This window comes from Lynx rufus, unplaced genomic scaffold (assembly GCF_022079265.1).
Source record: "Lynx rufus isolate CCGP_SWC_20201006 ecotype Redwood Valley unplaced genomic scaffold, mLynRuf1.p SCAF_64, whole genome shotgun sequence".
NCBI lineage: Eukaryota > Metazoa > Chordata > Mammalia > Carnivora > Felidae > Lynx > Lynx rufus.
The window spans coordinates 57,740-84,699 of NW_025814883.1; the positions used below are offsets into that span (position 1 = coordinate 57,740).

At 41.2% G+C, this 26,960-nt stretch overlaps 1 protein-coding gene across 1 annotated transcript in view; it reads left to right on the top strand.

Annotated features, from left to right (window-relative positions):
• LOC124500936 (probable cation-transporting ATPase 13A5) overlaps nt 1–26,960 on the top strand; it is a 115,713-nt gene that overhangs the window by 42,458 nt on the left and 46,295 nt on the right. The window contains exons 8-13 of the mRNA XM_047064797.1: nt 8,001–8,073; nt 8,894–9,022; nt 16,158–16,328; nt 18,507–18,664; nt 21,394–21,582; nt 25,509–25,570. Coding sequence (XP_046920753.1) covers nt 8,001–8,073; nt 8,894–9,022; nt 16,158–16,328; nt 18,507–18,664; nt 21,394–21,582; nt 25,509–25,570 — 782 coding nt within the window. The remainder of the gene's footprint in view (nt 1–8,000; nt 8,074–8,893; nt 9,023–16,157; nt 16,329–18,506; nt 18,665–21,393; nt 21,583–25,508; nt 25,571–26,960) is intronic.

A 26,960-nucleotide genomic window follows, 5' to 3' on the forward strand; every position in this document is an offset into this window, starting at 1 on the left:
CCTCATAAAATGAAACTCTGCCACATGTGCGATATTTCCTTAGCATAAGGCACTTTCCAAAGTAGTGTCACAGCTGGGAATGAAAGTCAAACACAAGTGTTGAGAAGGGAGATGAGTTCTCGATGTCCACACAGTGAGCTCTGGGCACAAGTCAGAAAGGCAGACGTGGGGCCTTTACATAAGCCTAACTGAAAGGGAGCTTTCATTCCTATTCCATTTCAGTGGCTCAACAATATTAAATCTAATATCGGCTCGTTATCTGGTTTTAGATCCTACAAATTTTGAGTTATGAAGTCTTTGATGAGAAATGAAAGAAAGACAATAAAGAGTTAGGAAACAGGATCTAAAAATGAAAAGTTAGATGAATGGAGATACTTTGAGCTGGAGAGCAGGCTACTAGGACTTTGTTTTCTTTCTGGTTTTCTGCCTTTTTAAACAGTGAGTACCTAGGTGTGTTTTTTCACAAACTAATTTATATCACAAAGATGTTAAGAGTGCCCAGCAACTTGCCTGGCTGCCAAGGCCTGGGGGTGGGGGGGGGGGAGTAACTGTCTTTCTGGTGAACTCTGGGCCTTTGAGCAAAAGCATGACCATAGACACCAAGACAATAAAGATCTGACTATTCTGCTGAGTCTCAATAGAAAAGTAGAGTGTCCTAAGCTTTTACCTTAGTCATTTGATAAAGGTATGTAATGTGAAGCCCGCAGATAGATTTTCTAGTTTCTGGGTTTTGAGAAATCTTTCCTTAATAGAATATCTGATTTGATACGTGCAAGCCATTCATACACTTTCTGGCTTAAGTCACACATCAGTGAATACAGCCCTTCTCGCATGTCGTTCCTTCCACTGGGGCAACATCTACGCACAGTCACTCGGATATATCGTCATAAACCATCCAAATGTTCTCAGGAAAAACACAGAACTCTCTGAGGCCTTTTGGGAGGGAGATCTTGTCAGATTGAAAACCTCCCCCTTACCTCTCCTGTTTGTGTTACTTGGTGCTGTTATAATCAGTTTCCTCATCTGTAGAAGGTGTGTATGTGTGTGGGCACGAGTGTGTGTTGGTGTTAGAGTTGAGCGAATTAAATGAAACAATCACTTTGAATACTTATATTTCTGGTACATAGTAGGCACTTAGTAAAATGTTAGTTCTTGTTATCATTGATATTGCTGTTGCTGTTTTTATTATTAAAAGTTAGGGAAAGTTGGCAAGGGACAGATGGGGGGGAGGGGGTACAGAGATTGAAGAGAACAGGAGGCAGCATGGGACCATCGGGACAGGGCTGGTAACAACCGCTGGTTCACTCATATGAGCCCGAGGACTCTGTTTTCCTTGGGCTCACTTTCCTCAGCTATATACATGGTGGAGGTTATACCCTACTTTTTTAGGTCTCACCATTTTAGGATTCTATCATTTTGCCAGGGCCACTGACAAGGAATGAAAAAAAGCCCTTGAAAACTTTAGAACGCTAGTAAGAAATTTTCTGGCCACTGGAAATCTGAGAGCATGTGCTGCAAACTGGAGTTAATTCCTATTGGACCCTAATAGTGTTCAGTTGGACTTTAGTCCTAAACTACTCAAGTCAGGATGTGTATGAAGAATAGAAACCTGTCTAAATTACCCTAATCATCAAAGGGATATGTATTATATATATGTACCAGTAGCTCATAGGACCCAAAGACATGAAGTACAGTGGACTTTGATGGAGCCTGTACCCATGAACTTGGGTTACTCTCTCCAGCCTCCTATTCCCTGACAAGCATGAAAGTAAGTACACATATTTTGGGGCAAGCACTGCAACCCCGCTCCTCTTAGAGAACTCTGGCAGCCTGCAACTAGTTTGCTCTAGGTGGCTCTCTCTTTCCACTGGCACACATAGTTGGAACAGGGGGTATCTGACCCAGCAGAAGCCAGTCCATCAGCAGGAATCATGCCCATATATCTTTTAGCCTGGGATCCAAGCCTAAGGACTTGGAGCTGTCTGTCATGCTCTGTCAGGAATGTGATGTGAAAAGTGATGCTAGGACCAGGGTGGCAACCCTTGATCCTTGTGTGTGGACAAGCAGAGAAAAAAACTTGCACAAAGAACGAACCAAATACACAGTGAGACACAGATGTGAGCCATACGGAGCCCAGCAGAAAGGGAGAGGGCAGAGAGACAGAGAGCGAATGGATAACCTGCTCTTCATAGCATTTCCTGCTCCTGTTTGGAGCCCTTGGGAGCTCTGGCTTCACTTCCCACCTTAGGTTAGTGAGATGTCCCTGCATCTTCACAATTTCTCATCTGCTTAAACCAGTTTAACCAATTTCTGTTGCCTGTAATCAATGGGTCCCAAGTAAATGTGGTGCTACCACTTGATGTGTTACACCCCTTACGACGTTTCCACCTATTTCCCCTGACTTAAATATATACTTCCCATCTACCTGTTTATGACAAATTTCAGTCTCTCCTCAAGTTCCTTTACGCTATTTTGTTTTCATTTGGAACGTAGGTATAACTGTCTTTAAGGAAACGGAAAAGAAATATAGAGATTCCTGTGTGAGAGTTGGGAAGGGTTACAGAGAAAACAGGTTTGATTCAATACTCTAGAGGGCAATGTTTCAGTGAGAGAATTAGTCAAGATTCCTAAGCTCCTGACCCATTAAGTCAAAATATCCAAGGTAACAAGAGGAATCTGTGCTTTTTCACAGTTTCATAACAGGTGCTTGTCATGCATTCTGAAAGCTTAAGAGCTGTTGTTCCAGAGGAATCCACCAAAAGACAAATTCAAGCACTAAGATCCCCAATACATTTATTTATTTATTTATTTATTTATGTCATCATTAGCTAAATGTATATTTCATTTTTTCTCCTCTATAAGATGCAGAGAAATACAAGTTTATGTGGAGATTTACTTATGTATTTATTAATTTGTTTTAATAAAACAGGAACATACTTTGTACATTAATCTGGAACTTGCATTTGTCACTTTACAATAAATATAACGGCCATCTACCACGTAAATAAATAATTCTAGATCACGTTTAAAAATAACGGTGTGAAATTCCATGGTATATCATAATTTGTTCAGCCATTCGTTTATTTCCAGAAAATAGGGGGCTTCCTTTCCAATTTTTGCCACCACAGGTATGCTGAATTACACACAACTACAATATAGATGTGTCCTTACATATGAGTGTTTGCATTTGTTTTTAGTAAAATAATCAAAAGCCAGGTTGCTGAATCAAAAGATATGTATATTTTGGATGTTAATAGATCCTGCGATATTTATTATTTTCTTAAATAAAATAACGGCAACATATGAGAGTATCCATTTCTCCAGATCCTCACCAGTGTTATATATTGATGTTTAAATTTTTTTCAATCTAATGTGTTTTTAAAAAATTGTGTCCCAATGATGTTTTAATTTATATTCCACTAATTATTAGTGAGATTAGATACACTTTCCTCCAATAGATATATGCATTTTTGTTTTCTATTTTTTGTCTCTTTATATCCATCATCCACGTGGAAAAGTTTTATTTCTTAGTCTATCATTTTTCCTCTGACTTGACTTTTGTCAGATATTTTAAAATGTGTGCAGTCAAATATGTTTCTCTTTTTCTGGGTTTCTGTGTTTCTTGTTTTGCTTCTCAAGTTCTTTTCTAAAAGTAGGCATGCTCTGTTCTATTTGTAATTTTCTCAATATTTATTTTAAAATCTTTAATGAATCTTAAATATTCAGGTTCTACATCTTAAAATCCCTACATGTCTTTGTTTAAAATAGTAACTGACCTGGGAACTTCACTTGATGGCAGAACTGCAAAAGCTTTAACAAGGAGACATTAATTCCATTAGCAGTTAATATTTGGGTTTTTTTTTTAAGTTTTATTGATTTATTTTGAGAGAGAGACAGTGTGAGGGGGGAGGGACAGAGAGAGAGAAATACAGAGAATCCCAAGCAGAGTCTAAGCTGTCAGCACAGAGCTTGATGGGGCACTTGAACCCACAAAACCGTGACATCATAACCTGAGCCGAAACCAAGAGTCGGACTGTTAACTGACTGAGCCACCCAGGTGCCCTTGCAGTTAATATTTGTTAACAAAAGCTTATCAGACCCAAACTCTAAGGGATCTTGTAACATTATACAAAATGGGCCAGTTTCCTGAAACTATTTTTGCAGTTTAAATCACAAATGCTCACCAATCAATATTTCTTTAGCACAATTTGTAACGGGCTCCCCCCGTCTGTGACAGGTGTGCTTGTGTGGGGCATGGCAGCCCCTAAAATGATACGCATGTGGTTGTGGTGTCCTCCCACCACCTGAGACGGAGGGATGGGGACAATCAGGGAGGTGAAGTGACTTGCTCAGTAATAGTGGCTATAGATCCCAGCCCCGGGTTTCCTGATTCTACATCAAGTACTTCACACTGTCCCTCCGGAGCAAAATCTCAAAGAGACCTATGAGTTTCCTTGCAGCAGTAAACGATTGATAATTTTATTATGAAAATATTTGGGAAAGGGGCTGGTAGAAATGGAAGGAGCATCTACCGTCATTTACAAATCATGCTAAAGAAATAACAGCTTTTGAAAATTGCAAGAGGGGAGGTGTTTGCAGGAGTGGAATAAACTATCTTTCTGCATCTACTGTGGCCCCAAATCATGCAGCAAAGAGAGAGGCACCTTGCCTATGCCAAGAAACACCCTCGGCAGCCCCTTTCTAACAAGTTTGGTGCAGGCATGAGTGTAAATTGAGCTGGCACTCAATTGTATTTACACTGAGCCGTGTTGCATACTCTATTGCTGGCTCCACAGGCGGCCGCTAGAAATAGCACTGAGAGTATCTGACCCATGGTGCCTTGCCTTTCGCCATCACTGAGCTGGGCTCAAAAGACACCTGAGTTAGTGCCCTCATTACTCATCTCTGGAGGAAATCCAGCCACGGCAAACACAAGGACACACAGCAACAGATGCCGGAATAAGAACAATATGCAAATTAGTCTTGGAAACTGATCCTGGTCCCACTAAACCGGGACTGGAGAAACCAGAGGGGGCCTAATGAAAATCAGGCAGCGAGCTTCCAAATCACGGCAAGCATCATAGCACCTGCTTTCTCCTAGCTGGTTGGTTGTCATAGAAACCTGTGTTTGTAGAGTTTCTGGATACATTAGCTCAGAGAGGAGGCTTATATTATCCTTCTCCAGTGTTGTTGGGAGACGTGGAATAATTCAGTTCTATTAAGTAAATATTTGCTGAGGGCCTACTATGTGACAGACTCCAGGGGTACATAGATGAGTGTTTGGCTCTTTGAACCACCTGCCTCACACAGGAGACCTGACAAGAAAACGGCTGTAATGGAATTGGTCATACACTAATACAGGCGGAAACACAGGGAGCAGAACAATGAATTCTTTCTGAGATGTTAGAGACTTATGGAGTGGAGATGACGTTTGAGCCAGACTTTATGTGAAGGATTAGGAGTTTGCTGGTAGAAAACCTGGGTGAGCATTCCAGGTAATAGCTTGAACGAAGGCATGGAAGCATGGCAGGTTTCGCAGAATGCTAAACCTGATGAATAAATCCAGCTTGATGCCATAATGATTTTTGAGAGTTAGAGCATTTTGAACTTATACTTCGCCACTTCCAAATGTGTCGATTATCATCCTCTTAAGCTAGGGTGAAATTCTCATGGCAGTGACTAGAAGAGTTTGCTAAGCAAGAAAGTAACTTAAAGAAAATTATCACAAAGGAAGGTTATTTATCTTCTTAAAGGAAAGAAGCTATTTTCAAGCACTTTAGGGGAACATATTCATCAACAGAAAAGGCTTTAGAGTCAGATAAACCCAGGTTTTACTGTCAATCTTAATACTTAGTAGGCAAATGATTGAAGACAAGTTACTTTAACATTTCCAAGACCCTGGCTTGTTTTTGTTTTTTGTTTTTTGTTTCTTTTTGGTCATTTTATTTTGCTGTATGTACATTGGAGACAATAACATCAACATAGGATTATTTTGAGAGAAAAAAAATCAAGCAATACATTTCAAGTGCTTACAACAGTGCCTGGCACGTAGTAGTTGCTTACTGTTTTAAACTGTCTGATAATAATAATACTGTGAGCCATTTATAAACCCCAGGTTATTTCTTCTATGAAGTCTTAGGGGCTTTGACTAAATCTCTGATATGCAAAACATATCCGTATCAGACATGTTGAGTTTTGAAGGAGCTTGAAAATGATTCAATTCAATGTCATTTGTTTACAGAAAGAAGAAGTAACATAAAGTGAAATTTCTTATATACAGGTACATGGCTGGTTAGTGGGTAAACTTGACCCACGACTCAGGAGTCCTGAATGAATCCAGTGTTCTTGTCCCAGAACTATGCTGACTTTCTCGCTATTACCCATCAGTAAAATGGATGCCCCAATAGGCAAGCCTCAGAAAGTCAAGTTAGGGCAATGACTATGTACCTAACAAACAGCAGTACCATTTCTTCCACTCAGTTGATCCAAATGATTGACGTGTTGCCTTTCCTAAAAAAATGGAGTAAATAAGAAATTGTTCTGTATAAATAGAAACACCAAATTTATTAATTTCTCTCAAGAGGAAAATTGTGTAATTGTGTGTAATGTTTATCTAGTGACACTGGCTACCTTAAAAATCATCAAGAGGGCAGATAAAAATAAATTTACCCTATCATCTAAAAGGGAAAGTTTTATACTTGAATTAGGTTAAGCTATGTTTAAAGTACTGTTGACGGTATTCAGATCTCTTCTACTTAGAAGTATCCAAGTAAGTGACGTCCATACAGAAGGAGGCAGTGCCTTCCAGGGATGCCCCTGCCAATGGCGTCGCCTACAGTCAGTGTATGGAACTGTGTGGACAATTTGCCCTCACTCTTCTGCCTTCCTGTCTCCTGAGTTATCCCAGTAGATGCTGCCTTCGCTTCTCCAGGCTGCTTCCATTTCCTCCACTTAGCACAGGGTGGTATCTCAGTAAATTCCACCCTAAGCAAATCTTCCAAGGGGATGCATTAGACAAAACAATGCTGTTTTTCCAACAGCAACTTTCTTATTAATCATTAACCCTTGCTGAGCTCTTACCATCATAATGAGTAATATCCAAAGGGATAACTAAGAGAAGCATTACTTAAATTTTGAAAACCCTCTAGAAGAGGTACTGTTAATATCTCCACTTTCAGATGAGGAAAAGGGAGTTAACTAAGCTGAATAATGCCTAAGGGGAAGCACTAGGGTTCTGGAGCATCGTGGCTTCAGTCTCCAGACTGACCCAATGGGAAAATCCACCAGTTTGTAAAGGAGGGGATAAAATTCCACGTAAAATCAAAACATAACTCAAATATTCCCAGGCTTTTACAATGGAAAGATCAAATTCATTTTTGTTGTTTTATAGACAAGGAAACGGGTACCAAGAGGGAACCTAATCTGTTCATGGTCTTGTTCTTCCCTTGTGTCATCGTGCGCCCTTAAGAAGTACAACCTCGGCGGGGCGCCTGGGTGGCGCAGTCGGTTAAGCGTCCGACTTCAGCCAGGTCACGATCTCGCGGTCCGTGATTTCGAGCCCCGCGTCGGGCTCTGGGCTGATGGCTCGGAGCCTGGAGCCTGTTTCCGATTCTGTGTCTCCCTCTCTCTCTGCCCCTCCCCCGTTCATGCTCTGTCTCTCTCTGTCCCAAAAATAAATAAACGTTGAAAAAAAAAAAATTAAAAAAAAAAAAAAAGAAGTACAACCTCGGGGACTTAGCGTTGGTCCTTGGGGACAGTGGTTGTGCATTATGTGTCCTGGAATTGAAATAGCACTAAACTAATTACCATATTTGTTGCTATAAGTCGGGGGTTGGCTGCGGTAGGGATTGGGGCAGGGAAGCAGAAACGCTAAAGTAGAGCCTGAGCCTTTGCCCAAGGAGGTTTTGCTGTGTGACAGGCTTGGTATTTACAGTATTGAGATCATGTGGTTTTCCGGTTATGGACTATCTGATACTTAAACGTTGACTTTGAATTGGTAGCAATCAGTGAAGCTGCACAACCTTGTGGAGGATCACAACAAAGTCCAGGTTACAGTCATGGTAAAGGACAAAGGTACGTGATATGTTCTGCCACCTTCAGCATCCTGATATTTCAGAGTGGAATCAGTCCCATTTGTTATTGATTATTAGTTGAGGAGAAAACCTTTTCTGATGAAACCCAGGACGGAGGCTAAAGTAAGGTAAATAAGACTTTTAAGATGACAAACTTAAGGAGGAAAGGTCAGGCAAACGCTGACCTGCTTTTCCAGGACCCAGACGGTGAGCACCTCACTGAATTTTGTACCCTGAGTACCTTGCATGCCTCCTCCTGATTGAACCATTTTGACCCAGTGTCTGAGTCACTTCCAACTCCCTCTGCCTTCCCATATTTCACTCACTGGAATGTTACTGGGTAAGCTTTCTTGAGGCGTTTTGATTTCCCCAACTAATGATCCCAAACAGACCTTGAATTCTAACACTTCAATCTGTTATCCAGAATCCAGACCCGAAGAATGCTTGTAAATGGCTGACTGGACTCAGTATTTGCTCTGACTTACCCTGGGTTGGGGTGGCCATGGCTCTCCGTAAGGAGCAGGGAGCTGCAGCCCAGAGTAGCAGAAACTGGCTGGGTGGTTCATCCCAACAAGTGCCCTCCTCCCAGTTCTCATCCCAGTGCTCATCCGAGTGCTCATCCCAAGGGCCCTCCTCAATGCCCATCACCCACTTTCCCCTCCCCTGCAACACCCATCAACCCTCAGTTTGTTCTCAGTATTTAAGAGTCTCTTGTGGTTTGCCTCCCTCCCTCTCTGTAACTTTTTTATTTTTTTCCCCTTCCCCCATTCTTAAGTAAAAACAGGAAAAGGTCAGCCAGTCACGGGAACTTTGTTGTGTAGGTTTGCAGAAGCTGGAATCCCATCTCTTGGTTCCTGGGGATACTCTTATTCTTCCAGGAAAAACTTCATTGCCATGTGATGCTATCCTGATTGATGGAAGCTGTGTGGTGACTGAAGGCATGCTCACAGGTAGGCCATTGCCATGGAGCCGCTTCTTTCCTGTCCAACATCTCAGCCAAGAGCAAAGCAGATCAACATAGCCTTACCTGCCTGATATTAAGATATTGAAAGATAGGTGAGGTAGACACGGCTAGGCTATTCATGCAGGTGAAGACTCCATAAATGCAAACGGGATAAAATGTATCCCGTTTATATAAGGTATACCCGTAATATAAGAATCAAATGATAATAAATACAAAATTAGAAGAAAAGTCTAATATATGTGATTGGTTAATTTCCTGATGCGTGGGGTGAATAAGATCCTTTGGTTCAGAGGACGGTGAGAGAGTTAGACTACTTGATGCACGATGTCTTCATAAACATGAGCATGGTTTACACACCTATCCAAACAGAACACAACCAGAAACCACCAACTCATAATTGGCAGGATGCAGAGATTTTATACAGCCCTGCTCTCTGTAGATGGAAAACGGAGCCCCAGTTTTTGCTGGAAGAGTATTGAGTTGAGCCTTCAGGAAAGTCGGTGTAACATTCTATTCTTTAGAATTGTGTTTCCAGTTGATCCGACCAAGCAGAAAGCCAGTTTTCTTGTAACAACGGTTTGAACTGTCGTCCTTGCTCTCATTTGCGCTTTGTAAAGTTCACTTGAATTTGTGTAATTAGTAAGGCACTATTTATAAAATATTCTTTAGGCAAAACCGAAACACATGGGACATCATGATGAGAGAAAAAACTATACAACACAAAAATAGAAAGTATGTGTCTTTCGTGCTTACAAATTGTTGTATTTTTCTGTTCCCAAGTTGCTAAAGACAGGAAAACACACACACACACCTTTTTAATATCACCTAAATGTAAAGAGAACCATCGATTCCTAAATTGTTCAACACAAGCAGATTTCCCATTAAAAATGCGTCTGCTTAATTTAAAATTGAGACAAGGAAATGTAGTAAACATAACCATGCTCGGTATAATTACAAAATGCCCCTTTAGTGTGTTGAAATCTAACTGCCTTATAATGATAGTGATGAGGATTTACATACTGATGATATCTTTCATCCGGAATGTTGCCATAGCACCCAACGTGCAAACCTCAAGCCGAAGAAAAACTGGCCTCTTAAACCAAAGACAGCAACTGTCTCCCATTTCCCAGCAGGCTGCCAGTGAAGAATGGCTTCTCTCATTGGTGACAGAGCATGGCTGTGAGAAAAAAGGGAAGGAGAGATCGCAGTGTTTACTCCGCTGGGTCTACTGACTGGGGTACTTGGTTCTTGCCTTACTTCTGAGGAAAACTCAGAGAAAGAAATGGTAGAGATGGCAAACAAAGCTGCCTTTCAATGTGCAAAACGGACATAAAGTGATCTTAAGTAGTGAGTGGCTTTTCTTAGGTCTACTTCTAGAAAAAGAAGGTCACCAGCATTAATATCTGTGTAAACTATGTACTGGTAAAAATCCGTTTTAGAGACAGACACATAAAACAGAAATATATTTCTTTCTCATTGTTTTCTTTGGAAAGATCTAAGACCATCATACTCTACTTTATTACATAGTCTACATAGATCTGCCCACTCACGTATACATTTGCAAAAAGGATCCTGATTGAACAATAAGATTATGCTTAGATTCCTGAAACTGCATATGTCTTCCTCGAGCATTTGTCCAAGAATGTGACTCAGGTTTTTTTGTTTGTTTGTTTGTTTTGGTTTTTTTTTTTTTTTGTCCCATGTGCAAACCAGTCTTTCGTATATATAGAAGTCTTTATTTAGAAGAGAAATAGCAAATACTCCAAACATCTTTAGAGCAATGAATGTTTTATAAATAATTTTTATATCTCACTTCATTATAGGATAAACAAATTAGGAATTATTATAATGCCCAATTTACAAATGAGGAAATGCAGGTGAGAAGGGACCACACTGCCCAGCTAGCCAGTATCAGGGCTGGAGGTGGTATTTTTTGCTCCCAGACGTGAGGGGTCACCGGAGTGAGGAGGCAGATTCTATGAGGGGTAGAGCTGACATTCCTTGTGCCTCCTCATCTTTTTCTCTCCGCTGGGTAGTCTTGCCCATAACACACATCCATTGTAGGGTCTTCTTCATCCTCCTCTCAGCCTCGTCCTACTGCCATAAGCTCAACTATGCAAGAAACGTAATCGTATAACTACACTTACTTTTTAATTTTTGCTCCAAATCTTGCCATCCTTCAAAGTAAGCAGTGTTGCAAAGTATCTGGTCCAAGTCAGACAGTTGTCCCCACCAGTTGGCAGGTCTCCTGACTCAAGTCTGGCTACTTGAAGTTGTGCAAGGCACTGGGGAGATGGGTCTGGTCTAGGGCAGCCCTCCTTTCTGTTGCTTCCACTCTGCTCGGGGCTTGAAAAATGTCCCAAGCCTATCTCCCTGCAAAAGGAGGCCTACTGACGCCTCTTGCTCTGTTTTCACAAACTTCTAGGGTCTTTCCTTACCTTACTTTTGTGCCAGCCCCTTCTCTCAAGTACACACAACATCTAAACTTCTTTTGGATTTTCTTCCAACTCCCAATCTAAGGATTTTTATGTAGCTAGAAAAGTAGTGGAGGGAAGGCAGGTGAATGGGAGATCTTTGTTCTTATTCTCATGTAGTCTCTAAAATTCATGGTCAAACTTACGAATGATGTGTAAAACCCAGAAGCCAGCTATCAACTTCTCTATCCTTTCTGCCTCTGGAGGCAATGGGCTCCTTCAAGATCTAGCTCCTCATAAAGTGGTCAAGAGGCAAAAGGGAATACTGTGGGGGAAATTATGTTAATGCCTGGAAACTTTCTTTTGGCACAAAAGCTAATTTTTCTTGTTTCTTATATGTATTAGGCACTATGCTAATATTTTGCATATATTATTTCATTCAACCTATGACTCTATAAGGTGGGAGAATCTGAGGGCCAGAAAGGATAAGTAATTGGCCTGAAGTCACACAGCTTAAAAGTGGTAGAGTTGCTATTTGGATTCATTTGTTTATTCTTTCATTCATTCATTCCACAAATGTATATTAGCTCCTATTCCAGAATGCTCTACTATGTGCTAGGGATACAACAGTGAACAAGGCAGATAATATTCTGTCTTCATAGAGGTGATGTTCTAGTGGGGACAAAGAAAACATGAAAATAGGTAAATGACATAAATTTCCAATGCTTATAAATTCTATGAAGAAGCTAAACACTCAAACCCAGGCCTTTTGACCTGGGAGCCTATGCTTGAAACTACTGCTCCCTCATTCTCTTAGAGGTGATTATGGCAGAGAGTGGCAGGATTCATTCACTCTGCCACAATCCCCTCCTTCTCCCTCTACTCATAGAATCAGCGATGTATTTGAAACGTGTGTGTGTGGTGGGGGGAAGTATGCAGAGATCCCAGTTGGGTACACAGAAATTTTCCTAAGTGGTGATTTCCCATTTACATCCTGTCCGACAAGCTTATAATGAGTTAATAAGTCTTTTCCCCTCTTCCTTTTTCCTTTCCTCCAGTCTCTCACTTCTCCTTTTCTTTCAGTTATTCACTTGCCCATCCACTTATTCAGTAAAGGTTCAGAAATGCCTCCTCTGTGCCAGGCACTGTGTTGTGTGCTGGAGTCACCAAGACAAATGAGAGATGGCCACTGCCCTTACACAGCTCACAGTCTAATGGCCCCAGAAGTAGAAACAAAGAAGGGCATGGCATTTCAAACACTGCTTCCATGCAGAGGCACTGGCTCACTGGGGACAAGGGAGAGAATCCTGCTTCACAGCACCAGGACTTCCAGGTCCCAGAAGCCAGGTGAAGTGGATGATGAATGTTTTTCCTTGTGAAACACTCTCCGGGCTACTTAGAACTCCATAGATTTGTAGGCAAATTGCCCTTTCTTGAGATTCCAAGAAAGGCCAAGCATGAGGCTCCTTATTAATATGTGAGTAGTGTAAAAGAGACTTGAAAGTCATTTCTGTGTAAAATCATATCTGATTTCAATGTTATCTTTGGAACATTATCTCCAAATGGCTTCCATCCCTGGTTGATTGAATGTCTGCCTGCCACGAATGTCATTGGTTGTGTGTGCAGAAACTATCCACTAATATTAGTCTATGAATATATAATGGATTAATAATCAGTGATTCATAGGCAGAAAAACATTAGAAATTATCTCTAAGTATCTGCTTTCACAAAGGTAGATTTCAAAACAATGTGGTATGATGATTTGTCAAAATGTCCTATCCCTTTTCCAAAGCCACTTAGAACACAAGTGGTAAATCCAAACAAAGGCTAAATATCATAATTTTTAAAGACAATGAGTTAGGGACAATGCCTGGCTAAAGGAATTTCCTGAGATTATTCAAGATCACTAGTAAAAATTGTATGGCTTCTTGCACCTTAGGATATAAAAAATGCACCATGTAGAAAACTAGTTTTGAAAAACCAATCATAGGAAAACCTGGGCAATTGTTTTTATTCAGTTCATCCAGGCATTCAGCAAAAATAAGTCTTTTCAACCTATCACATACCAGCAAGGAAAATGAGGAATATAAAAAGTTATATATGTCAAAGTCCTTGCCACCAGTTATTACCTAGGAGAGATAGAACCTAGATTTTGTAACTATAATCAGTAGAATACTATTTCCAAATTAGAAATATGACATGTTATTTTGCTAATTGAACATTTAGCAAAAGACTGATGGAATTTTAAATTCATTCTAATGCTTTTTAAATCTGGGAGTGAGGAAGTTATTAGCACTTTTATTTTTATCTGTGAAATGTATCCTTTTGAACTCTGAGCTAATTTTCTTTGTATCTTAAATACCCTGTCTTCCCACCATCAAGGGAAGTAGAGGAATGGTACCATCAAAGAATACATATATATGTATAATAGGATATGCAAGTGGCCTAGATTAGCTGGAGTGTGTAGGAAAAAGAGCCAGTGATGCTCAGATTGTGGTGGCTTTGAAAATCTACCAAAAGAGTATGCACTTGAGACCTCTCCAAAACTTACCCTATGTATCTCTTCATCCGGCTATTTACCTATATTCTTTACCAGATCTTTTAACAAACTGGTAAATGTAAGTATTTCCCTGGGTTCTATAAGCTGCTCTAGCAAATTAATTGAACCCAAGAGGGGATTATGGGAACCTCGGATTTATTAGTCAGAAGCACAGTTGACAATGTGGATTTGCAATTAGCATCTGAGGTGGCATGGGAGCAGTCCTGTGGGACTGAGTCCTTAACCTGTGGGATCTGATGCTATATTTAGGTAGACAGTGTCAGAATTGAATTGAATTGAATTGAGTTGAATTGAATTGAATTGTAGGACAACCAGCTAGTGTCACGGAATTGCTCGTTGTGGGAAAAACCCCACCCATACGGCATCAAGAGTGTGTGAGTGCAGTAGTAGCCTCATAGCAAAGGAGACACATAGGAGGAAGGACTGGAGGTCTTTTCCAACTCAAGAGGTCAAGGCATATTGTGGGTGAGATACTTTTTCATAAAAAAGAAATATTAGTTCTACCATAGACTCAAATTATTATTATTGAAATGGTTTTCATGTCAAGGAGCTAAACAATTATAGGTAATCCATTGGTAAGGCAGCCACCACTAGATAGTGATTGCTAGTGAAGCCCTTGGGACCCAAACACAAGAGTCCAAGAGTTACTTGGTGAGACATACTCATGGAGAAAAGCAGTAGGAATTGGGGAATCAGACCATGAGAGGGCAGAGCACGGGAAGAGGAGGAATCAAAGGTGATTCCGAGACTGTAAACCTGTCACTCAGCAAAAGGATGATACCACAAAGAAAAAGTCAGGAGGATTAGTGGTAAAAATATTAGTACGGAGGTGCCTGGATGGCTCAGTCAGTTAAGCATCCGACTATTGATTGTGGCTCAGGTCATGATCTCCCGGTTTGTGAGTTCAAGGCCCGCATTGGGCTTTCAGCGCAGAGCCTGTTTGGGATTCTCTCTCTCCTTCTCTCTCTGACCCTCCCCCACTCTGTCTCTCAAAAATAAGTAAAATAAAAATTAAACAAAATATTAGTATGGATTTTAGGTATGTGGACTTAGGGATGCTAGTGGGATATCCAGGTTGGGATGAACAGCCCACCATTGGGAAACAGAACAAAAGCACAGGAGAGAGGAAATGAAGATTAGACATTATCGATCTAGCTATTTAATTGTTAATTAACACTTTGTTAATTAATTAATTATGTATTAATGAGAATGGAGCTGAGATCATCCAGAAAGAAAAAAGAGAGGCCCTGTCTTGTTATATTGGTTTTTATCTTTCACTGTAAGCTCCACAAAGATCATGAAGAACATTTAAGAGGTTTTATGAAGGCATAATTTCTCATTCATCTCTGTACTTCTAGGACTGCTTACCTCTACCCTTACACTCAATGTCCCAAACATTCTCAACCATTTTTAGTGCCCAGGGCACAGCATGATCTTTCTCTCACTTCTTCCAAGAACAATTTCCTTTCCTCCTTGATCTAGTTGGCCTCATTTCCTTTTGAGTTGTCATTTATTAGTTGTTCTGGAAATGTTTCCTGGTCCTCTGTTTGGGTTAGATCTTCAGATCACCCAGTAATACTACCAAATCCTTACTTTATTGTACTTTAATCATTTATTTACTGCTATTTACTGGCTTGACTCTTTGGACTTTCTGAGGGCAGGATTTCTGTCTTGTTCATTATTTTAAGCACCTAGAACAGTGCCTGGCACAAAATAAGCACTTAAAAATATTTGTCAAGTGAATGGATGAATGGGTTGATAAACAAATAAATGAAAGGCAAATAACAATAGCTATATACTTGCTTTATAGCTCCTTAATTACCTAGCAAAGATTTGGGCTTAAAGAACATTTGAGGGGACAATTAGGTGACAACTATCTTTGTTAAGATGGCCTGCTTTTTAAATTACAACAGCAAACCATGCAGACCAGGTATGGAAAATATAGGTGGACCTTAAGTAAATATGTAAAATATAACCAAGTATACCACTGCTTGCTTCGCCAGCATCCTTGAGAAATCATCTGACCCAGGAAATGGGCATTAAGACCTGAATAGCTATGGTTTGTATACTTTCTCAAAAGTGTCAAGCACCAGCTCTGAATAACTACCTGAGTTCACACAGAATCAACAAAATACAATCTTCTTTAGGAGAAAGCATACCTGTCACAAAGACGCCACTGCCCCATACGGAGAACACCGTGGCCTGGAAATCCCACAGCTTGGAGGACTATCGGAAACATGTCCTTTTCTGCGGGACAGAGGTTATCCAGGTCAAGCCGTCTGGGCAGGGGCCAGTGAGAGCAGTTGTTTTGCAAACAGGTTAGTAGATTCCACTTTTGTAAATGTAGTCCCTGCTTAGAGGTGGGGGGGAGTTGGATTGGGGAAATTTGGTTTAGGATTATGGAGTTTGCCACCTTCTGGTAATAACAGTCATACTTGTTTCTAGTCAGATCCTTATTTATTCTAAGTTGCCACCATTTCCAACCTCACTGGTTCATTGTTAAAACCCTTGTCTAAGATGAAATACATTGATGATACAGAGATGAAATACATTGCCTCAAAGGCAAGACTGTGTTCTTGTTTGTTTTTTATGTCCCCAGGCTTCTTTCCTTTTCCCTCTATACCAACTCTAAGTGATTCCCAAGAAAAAAGTTCCAACCATTATCACTTGAGGACTTTCTCCTTTCAAACTGCTGCTTGCTGGGCTGTTATTTCCAGGTCCCTGCTGGATGCCTCCCTCTGGGTTCCCTACAGACACTTCAGAGTCAAGGCATCGAAAGGACTTATCCTCCTCTTTCTGTCGACAGCATCACCATCTAGCCGGTCTGTCCACATCACCTTTAGCTTCCCACTTTCTCCCGTACCAAGTAGGACACCACATCCTGTCAATTCTACAAATACCTCCTGAGCCTTGTCTCCCTTTCCTTCATCCCCACAGTTGGTGTTTTGTCCAGGCCTTTCATCATCTCCTGTCTAACCATTGCAACAAAAATATTCTCTTGACTGTTCCCTTTCAGCTTTTGCCTCAAATACTTTGCCTTGTCTTTTGTTCCACCTCCCCCTGGATCTGCCACCAAGTCATATTTCTAAAGCAGAGTTTGAAGCAGTTTACACACACCATGCTCAAAAAGTTTTCAAGACTACTAATCTTACTCCCGGTCTTTCACAGGACATCACACAGCCAACACTACCCCTGACCTGTGTTTCTGCCAGCCCACATATGCACAGATCCAAAACTCACCTTGCACTTTGTTGTCTCTATGTGTTAGCCTATGATTCAATTGTTCTACCTGATTTTTTAAAATTAAAAATATCAAGTTTTGCTTCAAAGGGGTCAGTGGGCATGAGCTAATGAATGGAAATCATGGGAACCACCTTATCTGAGCTTGTAAAATGCTGAGGCAACAAGCTAGAGACAACTCTGCTCTTTTTCTACAAAGCCTACAAAGCCATGTTTGAGGAGACTATATGTTTACCAAGCAGTGGGATTAAGGCGTGTTTCACACAACAGTGGTTCATATCTAGTAGCCCCCCTTTTGTTGCCAATAACTTAGATTTTAATGAAGATCTACTAAGTGCCATGCCCTGAGGGCTAAAGAAAAAAATTAGGAGACATTCCTTGCCCTTAAAGAGGATTGTGGTCTGGTGCAGGAAACAGTGTGGAGTTAGAGCTAACTAAACACAGAGCAATGATAGATGTCACATGATTAAGCGTTACAGGGACCCCAAAGAGGGGGAGAAATTATTTTTGATAGGAAGTGTGGGAGTAGAACTCTGGAAATATTTATTTGATGAGGCGGCATTTTGAGCCAAGCCTGATAGGATGGGAAAGATTTAGCCAGTCCTAGCAGAAAGCTAAAAAAAAAAAAAACATGCTAATCTATTTCTGCAAAACACAAAAGAAGGACTGCCTTGGGGTTTTCTGAGAGAAGGGAGCAGTAAAGAGATAAGTCTAGCAACATAGGAGTATACTGAGGTTGACAGGATCTACAATGCCGTGCCTAGAAATTTTAACTTTATTGCAAAAAATCAGGGGTTCTGGAAGGTGTTTGGGCATAAGAACGACATGATCAGAGGTATATGTGTTTAAGAAATTACTTGTTTTGTGCTTTCCTTTTGTCTTCATTTTCTATTATTTTCAACACATACTTGAGCTTTATTGTCTTCTTTTAGCAGCTCGTCTTCTCTGGTGACTGTGTCTGTCAGTCCTCAGTCCTCTTTTCCTCAATCTTATGCATGAGTGAGGAGCTTCACTGTGTGAGCCACTGTAGCACTGACTTCCAGAGCAAGAGAAATTGAACAAGGTTAAGTGAATACCACTTATTGTTCCTAGTGACTTGTAGGGATAATAAATGTAAATATACTGTTTGCAGTGGTGTCTTCATTCCATATTCAAATGACTCTATTAACCAATCCTTAATTCAATGCAAATCATTTTGGGTTTCGTGGTAAACTGTATTAAGGGAACTTACTCCACCTGTGATTACCTTCATGCAGGTTACAATACTGCCAAAGGGGACTTGGTGAGATCCATCCTCTATCCCCGACCTCTGAACTTCAAGCTATACAATGATGCCTTCAAGTTTATAGTGTTCCTGGCCTTCCTTGGCATTGTGGGTTTCTTCTATGCCCTTGGTGTATATATGTACCATGGAGTAAGTACTGGGGGTAAGGCTTTTTAATGACATAGCTTTTTCAAGGATCCTCACCTAACTCAAAAGGGTTGGATAAGGTTATCTCTTAGCCCCATCATTCTGTGGATCAGTTCTGTCCAATAGAACTTTCTTAGATGATGGAACTATTCTATACCTACATGGTCCAATTTGGTAGCCCTTAACCACATGTGCTTATTGAACACTTGAACTGTGGCTAGTGTGACCAAGGAAATGAATTTTCAGTTTTACTTCATTTTAATTATTTTTAATTAATTTAAGTAATTTAGTGATTTGATTATTTAGTTAATTTAAATTCAAGTCACCATATGTAGCTAGTGAAAATTGTATTGGATGGCACAGCTATGAAAAGTTGCAAAGTTCCTGACTTCTTTCACCACTTGGATGCGAATAAGAGGTTACTTCATGTGTGGCATTGGTAATACCGAAGCCCAAACATCCTCAGAGGAAATAGGTGTTTCTCAAGTCTGATAGAATGGAGAGGATTTAGCAATCAGATCAGGGAGGAGAAAGGGCATGCTAGTTGGAGTGAGAAAAGGACAAAAGAAGAAATGCAGATGGGTCTTCTGGAACCAGCAAGCAACTGAGAGATTAAGTCTAGCAAGGTAAAATGGGTCACATTGAAGGGGTTCTTGAATGCCGTGCCTAGAAATTTGGATTATTTGAGAATGCTGAGATATTTGAGTGTGTACATTGTCTAAGGCATACCCAACATACCATGTACGCAGTGAGTTTTTCTACGTTCTGTTAGGTTCTAAAATAGAACTGACTGTCCACTTTTACAGAACTATATGCTGCACGGATCCCCACTTCCTTTTAAACTTCATAGTGGTCTGGTTTTGGTTTGTTTGAACATTTCTCTTAATAGTTGTGACGGCTGAAGGAAGGGTTCTCACAAATGACCTCTGAGGTCCTTTCTGGTCCTGAGAGTGTGATTCTTTTGTGAACTGTGTAATCTCTTCTTTAAGACATACTGGGATGTTAGCAATGTGGGCTCATTGGGAAGAAGAAAAAAAAATGTAAATAAAAGGGTCCAAACATAGGTATGAAACTGGGTATGGGTGACTTAATTACAATGCCCAAATTTAGTGCATTCTATGTGTGTGTTGTCGGGGAGAGGGGTAAATATTGATGGACAGAGTGACGAGAATTTCCAGGCAATGTTCACGCTCGTACTTGAGCTCTGGGTAGTCATTTCAGTCTGATATAAGCCTTCAGGCAACATTTCTAGGTCAGGCAAAGGCAAAGGAGGCCAGGGCATATTGGCACCCCTAGAATGGACCCTGGAAAGAGCTGGGCAGACTGTTAAAGCAAGTGGGACTGGAACTTGAGGCACTGTGCCAGTTTCATCTGGGGAGCAGGAACATTGAGCAGGAAAACAAACACAAGGCCCTCTTCTGTGGACCAGGAAGCACCCACAGTGATTAGGAATGAAGGTTTCCCGGGTAGGACTCAACATCTAATACACACCAAAGCAGCGATACTAATTGTAGACCCCACCTTCTTGTGGGTCATAACCTGTGACCCTGCTGGCTTCCTCCATCTGTACTGTCTCAGGAATAGACAGAGCTGAGTCCTCAGGGTCAACACTTTGTGGCCGTGGTTGGGAAAAACAGAGAACGCTGGATTTTGTGACAATCTGAGATCGGACCAATGATGTATCTAGCAGGCTTTGATATTGAACTTGAATCTGTATTTCCAGTACTCAGAAGAGGACTTTAGTGGCTAAAATTATGGTTAATTTCATAAAAATCTAGGGTAAGGCCATTAATATCTAGAGAAGGTGAAAAATAAAACAAGCCATGCTGTGATTTGATCTTGGCCCCATTCTTATCAGCCATGTGAATTTCTGTGGACCCGCCTGGGATCTTGACTCTATGAGAATTGACTGGATACTATAAGACACTGGTCACATATTTGTGCCCCCCAAGTGGGACAGCCTAGGGTTCAGATCCTCACCATTTAACTAGCAGATGGCTTGGGGAAGTTATTTTAATTTTTTAAACCTTGGTTTCTTTATCTGTTAAATGGAGAAAATAACAGTGTTTACCTCCTAAGGTTGTTGTGAGGAGTAACTAAATCATTTATGTAGCCTAATCCAGCTCTCGCCCCAGAATGTGTGCAGTGAGAACAAGCTGTTTTTACTATGGACTTTCCTTTAGCAGACTCTTGATCATCATTTTTATCAGGTTACCATTCATTTAATAGTTCCTGTGTCAGAAACTGTGCTAGGCTCTATATCTAGAGATGAATAAGATGAACTTGCAAAGGACTTCAAAGATGTATAAGCCACAGCTGCTGCACCCAAGCGGTTTGGAAGCGACTGGGGGAGATTTATAACCCAACTGTCAAGCCCGTGTGTGAAATGTTACAACTCAAAAATGGTCTCAGTGCCTGGGGAGTCTAAGAGGGTGTGTTATGATGAGCAGAGGAAGGATGGTACTCTGGGTGGAGGGAATGCCAAGCGAAGAGAAACAGAGTCAAAAAGGGCAGGGTGGACATAGAAAAGGGATCAGAGTTTCTTTTGTGCACAATGGGAGACAACTTGTCTGTTCCTTAAGCACACCCAAGAGATCTCTCTGCCCCACGGAGAGAGCAGCTCTCTTTAAATATTTTGAGCTTCTAGAACTCTTGGAGTGCTGCAGGAGATGGTGCTAGAAAGGGTGCCGCCCTGTGCTGCTAGGCTAACCTCTATGTCCCTCCCTCCCTAGGTTTCTCCAAGAGACACGGCAACCATGGCCCTGCTTCTCCTCACCGTGACTGTCCCTCCTGTGCTACCAGCTGCCCTGACCACAGGAATCGTGTATGCACAAAAGAGGCTGAAGAAAAAGAAAATCTTCTGTATTTCCCCACAGAGAATCAATATGTGTGGACAAATAAACCTCGTGTGCTTTGACAAAGTATGATCTAAACTTTCCTGGTTGGAGGTTGATTTCAAGGCAGAGCAGAGCTGGGAAAGGCCTCCAAGAATGCCTGGTTCACTGCTCTCATTTTACATATAGGAACACTGAGGCCAGAGAAGGTCACACAGTGGGCTAGTGTGAGACCATGCTCTACAAGCCCACTGTACAGAGTCCTAAGGAAGTGGTTTAGCTATATCACATCATAAATTTCTTCCCTATGAAATTTAATATTTTTGTGCCTGTATTGGGTTTCAAAACAATCTCTTATTGTAATAACTTCTATGACTGACTGGCTTTTTCAGGCAAAAAAAATTGTGAGGAACATTTCTCTTCCCTGAAATACTTTGTCCTGTGCTTAATTGAAAATATTCCATTTTTCTCCTCTGCTTCTTTTAAGGAAAGGGAGGGAGGGGACAGTGCCTGTGTTAATGCACTCAGTCCCTCCTTTCTCCTTTGACCCCCAGGTTATCAGGACTCAGGACTAGAAGAATGTTGTCCTGTAACTGCTTAGGGTTCTGGAGGTAGCAGGGGAGAAGTGTGTCCAAATGGGAAGGATTGCTGCTCTGGGACAAGTCTAAAACCTCTTTCTGTGACTCTCCTGTGGGGGTCCTGTGTCCCTCTGGAGGGACCTCAGCCTCATCCACCTGCTGTTCAGATCCTGCCCTCTGCTTGGGCAGGCCAATTTAATTGTTGTAACACAGTGGGCCTGGCCGGTCCCTCCATGTCTTCACTTTGTTTGTATTAGAATAATTAATTAAGGCTTTGACACTTTTTAATTAACCTACCTTGGCCAAGAGTCCCATTAATAAGAGGGTCCTTGCCCTGGAGAAGCTCGTGACTTAGCTGAGGAAGCAGGTACAATGGAAGTGTAAACCATGATAATGCAGTGAAATGCATGCTCAAAGAGGCATGGAAAAGCATCGAAGTTAAGTTACCTGCCACGGATGGGAGGTCACTGCTGAGCTGTGGCTTTGCTTGTTAGATAGAATGGGTTCAGAGATGAGCAGTTCAGAAGCACAGGGATGTCATGGCCTGTGGCATGTGGGTGTGGCTACAACAGGGGCTGTGTGGTAGGGAATGTAGCTGGAGAGGAAGAGCCCAATTGCTCAGGGCCTGATGTGTCAAGCTAAGAAGTGGGGCCTTGTGAAGGAGAATGGGAGCCGTACCATTTTTTTTAAAGACGATCAAAGACGTTTTTATAGGTGTGTTTTGTTTATTCCATCGAGGGTAATTGGTGAGAAGGAACAGAAGGGAGGTAGGACTGAGACAGGAAGCTATCTAGGGAAGACTGAAGAGATGGGTCATTGTCCTAAGCAAGGAGGGCAAGAATGGAGAGTATAGGACAAACTGGAGAGACACCATGAGTAGCCTTGACAAGTCTTGGCTCCACACTGGAAGCAGCTCAGCCCTAAAATTAGTTCCATTCTATTCTGGCTGAGTTTCCTCTGGCAAAGAAAACCCTCAATCACCACTCCACAAGTTAACCACTAGGGTTAACAGTAGCTTCTTTTAGTTCCACGGCCTTGGAAGTTTTCTGGTAGGGATTCCCATTATTTACCCAGCAGCCTCACTCGTGCCTGTAATATAAGAGGGAGATTCATAAAGTTAGGTTCATTACATATTTGTCTTATTCTAAAACTAATTTTTCCAGTTGTTCATTTTACGTCTCATACAAAGCTTTTCCCCTCCATGTCCTCATGTGCTCCTTTGCTAGACCAACTGAGGAACTGTTCCTCGGCATGCTTGGCCAAACCCCACTGGCATGACAACATGTCATAGTGCAAAAAACACTGGGTTGGGAATCGGCAAAATGAGAAATCAAGAGAAATTTGAACTCCAATGATCTCTCGGTGCCTTTCCAGCTTGTACATTGTAAAACTCTACCAATATGGTGTTGGAATGAAGCACCCCACAATTATGTGCTTCTTATTCCCATGTGCTTCTTATTCCCATATATTTCTAGTTTATGTTGGTCTAAGTTCTCTAAAACAGTTCTCTCTTTTCTATTCAGCTCAGCCCAAGCCTGGGCTAGTATTTATGCTAAGAAGTTGGCTTTTTCTGTCTTATTCCCTTTACAACTGTAACTATAGTTTTCTTTCTGTTCATGGCTAGTTTTATAGTATAAGAATCATTTTCACATAGAGAAATGACACGGTCCCATTTCTGTTTGCTGCCAAATAATCTCTGTTTTCATGTTCAGAATATTGATGTGTAAAAATATAATCTGATCATCAGGGAAACATTTCAGTTTGAATTAAGCTGCTAACTCTTTTTGAAATGGAATAACTCAAGAGGATTTGGAATCTAAACACACAGGTTGGAACCCTCATAAAATGCAGGAGGGAAATGAAGCAAATAGGTTTTTTTCTATTGTTCTTCAAGGAGTAACTCACACAAAGCATGTTAGCTTTCTGTGAAGCCCAAATAAATGAATGAAACAAAGAATCCTTCATTCCTTAATTGGAAGTCCAGTATGGGTTTTGTCTTTCTGCATGCTTTGCAAAATTTATTTAACATTTGTCATGTAGAGGGAGATTCTAGATGGGCCAGATTCTGGTTCTTTCTCTCCAACCTGCAAGCCACTGGACCTTGAGGCTGCTCCTTTAACTTCTAACCTGAGAATGTCCCTTCCCTATTTAGTCGATTGTAAGAATTAGAAGCATTGTAAGCACTTCATCATAAAGCGTTATGCCAATTTAATGTGCTGTAATGAAAGAAATGTCATTTGATAGGAAGCTAGAAAATTCAGTGTCTTATACAGAAATGACTGTAAAAAGAATGATGACAGAGACCTGGGTGTCAGTATTGAAAAAGGATACACCCCAGCACTTGGGAATGTTCTGCTCAGCCTTGACAGCACTGAAGTAGTGGGAGCCACATGGTTCCTCTGACTGAGTGTTGGCCTCTTGCATAAAGACACCGGGGTCTGTAATTAATGGTGGGCTATGAAGCAATAAGCAAATTCAAAGTGCTGTCATAGTACTTCGTTCCATGCTGCTTTCTTTGTTACATTATGTGATAAATACTCTCCCATAATATAGCAAATCAAATCTCCCGACCATTTTCCTCTTGATCTAACAATAAAACCCATTCATGGGCATTAATGAGTATTTATTATTAGCACTTCATTTCTCTCTAAATTCTCAAAGCCCTTTATCAACATTTCATTATCAATCCGGACAGTCATCATGTCACCCATATTTTAGAAAATTGCTGTGAGCCAGATGGCAGACTATGAACTAATCAGTCTTAAAAAGAAAGAAAAATTCTGAACTCTGCTTTAGAAAGATAGCAGGTGCCAACTATAAAGTCAAACTCGTACTGGTCCTTATTGGATTTCCATTCACTAAATGCTTCTCATTTAACAACAGCAAGTGCAAAAATAAACACACAAAAGCAAAACACTAACATTTGATTGTTCTCTAGAATCATTTGTTATCTAGATATCTAGATTGGTATCTAGAATCATTCATTATCGACACAGTCTTTTCAGGAATCATTTGTCACCTGCTGAATTCTTCCTTCAGGTACCCTTCTCTGATTTAAAATTTAATGCTTGCAAGAGTGCCTGAGTGGCTCAGTTGGTTAAGCGTCTGACTGGCTCATGTCATGATCTCACAGTTTGAGCCCAGCATCAAGCTCACTGCTGTCAGCATGGAGTCTGCTTTGGATCCTCTGTTTCCCTCTCTCTCTGCCCTGCCCGCCCCCCCCCCCTCAAGGCATGCACACATGCTCTCTCTGTCAAAAATAAACATTAAAAACATATTTTAAAAAATAATAAAAAAACAAAATTTAATGCTTACAAACAAGGACTTTGGACAACTAGATCTACTTTAATGTTTTGGGAGGTTGGGTTTTGTTTAAATCATGATATAATCAAAAGTTCTAAACTTTATGCTAATACCAATTCTAACTTCTTCCAGACTGGCACTCTTACGGAAGATGGGCTGGACCTCTGGGGGACTGTCCCTACTGCTGACAACTGGTAAGCACTTCAGTGAAGATGGGATGTGGGATTGGTGTAGCTACCTTGGTGCTATTCAAGTCTAACTTGTTAAATTAAATGGGTTCTAAGTTCAGAATCAGATGGGGAAAATAGGCCTTCAAACTCCACATGAAAAAATAGAACGAACTGAATGAGTAAGAAGCTGAATGAATAAAAAAGAGGAGCAAAGGGTGAAATCATAACTGTACTTAATTAAAAACCACAAAGATTTGCTGGTGGTTATTGGTCTGGGCGGGGGGGGGGGGAGTCCAGAAAGGAAGAGTTCCCTCCCTTCCCTCATGTAGGTCACATCTCATGGGATTGAAAGGCACAAATGCATTCATCTTCTACGCGTAATACAGTCCATGGAAAGAGCTATGATTAAGGCACGCATATCAGAAGAGAGAAGAAAAAATAATAATGATTGTTTGATATAATACACAGTCTTGGATTTTGGAATAACATAGTGGATAAAAGGTCGAAATTAATTTTGGAAATGAACAGAATGAGGAAAAACACCTGACAAAGATAGCACTTGAGATAGAATGTTAAAGGGTATATGGCTGCCATTTTTACAGACACAGGTGAAAAGCTGGCCACAGGAGAGGGGAGAACAATCACAGAGATGCTACCCCAGAATGGATAGTGAGGAGAGGGCCCTAGCTCCCCTTCCCCACAGGGCTGAGATCTGCCCCTTCGGTCTAAGTACAAGATGCCTTGACTCTTCAGCTCTAGATATCCCCCTTTGGCTCTAAACAGTGGTTGAGACTCTGTCATTGAGTCATGCAGGGGCTCTCCAGCACAGTGATGGGGCCAAGCACAGCTCTGGCACGAGATAACAGCAAACAGGCAGTGCGGTGTTGCAGAAAATACTTGGGTTCAACCCTACTCATGTGGTTCAGCTCCTGGTTGCTCAGATGGCCGGGCCAAGCTTTTGTCCGGACAGGCACTGCTTTGTCTTCTATTGGCCAGGCCAGTGAAAGGGGAATAGGATGCTTAGAGTTTTCACCCCTCCTCTCTTTTCCTTTCCCCAAATGCTCAGGTTTCGGGGTGTAGAAACCACTGTCTACAATTATCATTTGGCTATTAGATGGGAAATGAGAACGGTAAACTGTACCAGTCTACCATCATAAAGGAAAATGAGACGCTGGATATCTATGCCAGGAGTTTCTAGAAATAGGGCAAAGGACTGAGTCATGAGAAATATTTCAGAGTCCAGGTGTGCTTTTCTTTTATTTTTAATTTTTTTAATGTTTATTTTTGAGAGAGAGAGAGAGCATGGGGGGGGGGAGGAGTGGAGAGAGAGGGAGACAGATTCTGAAGCAGGCTGCAGGCTCTGAGCTTACTGCCACCCTAGGCACTGACCTCAAGTAACCTGACAGAAGTCTCT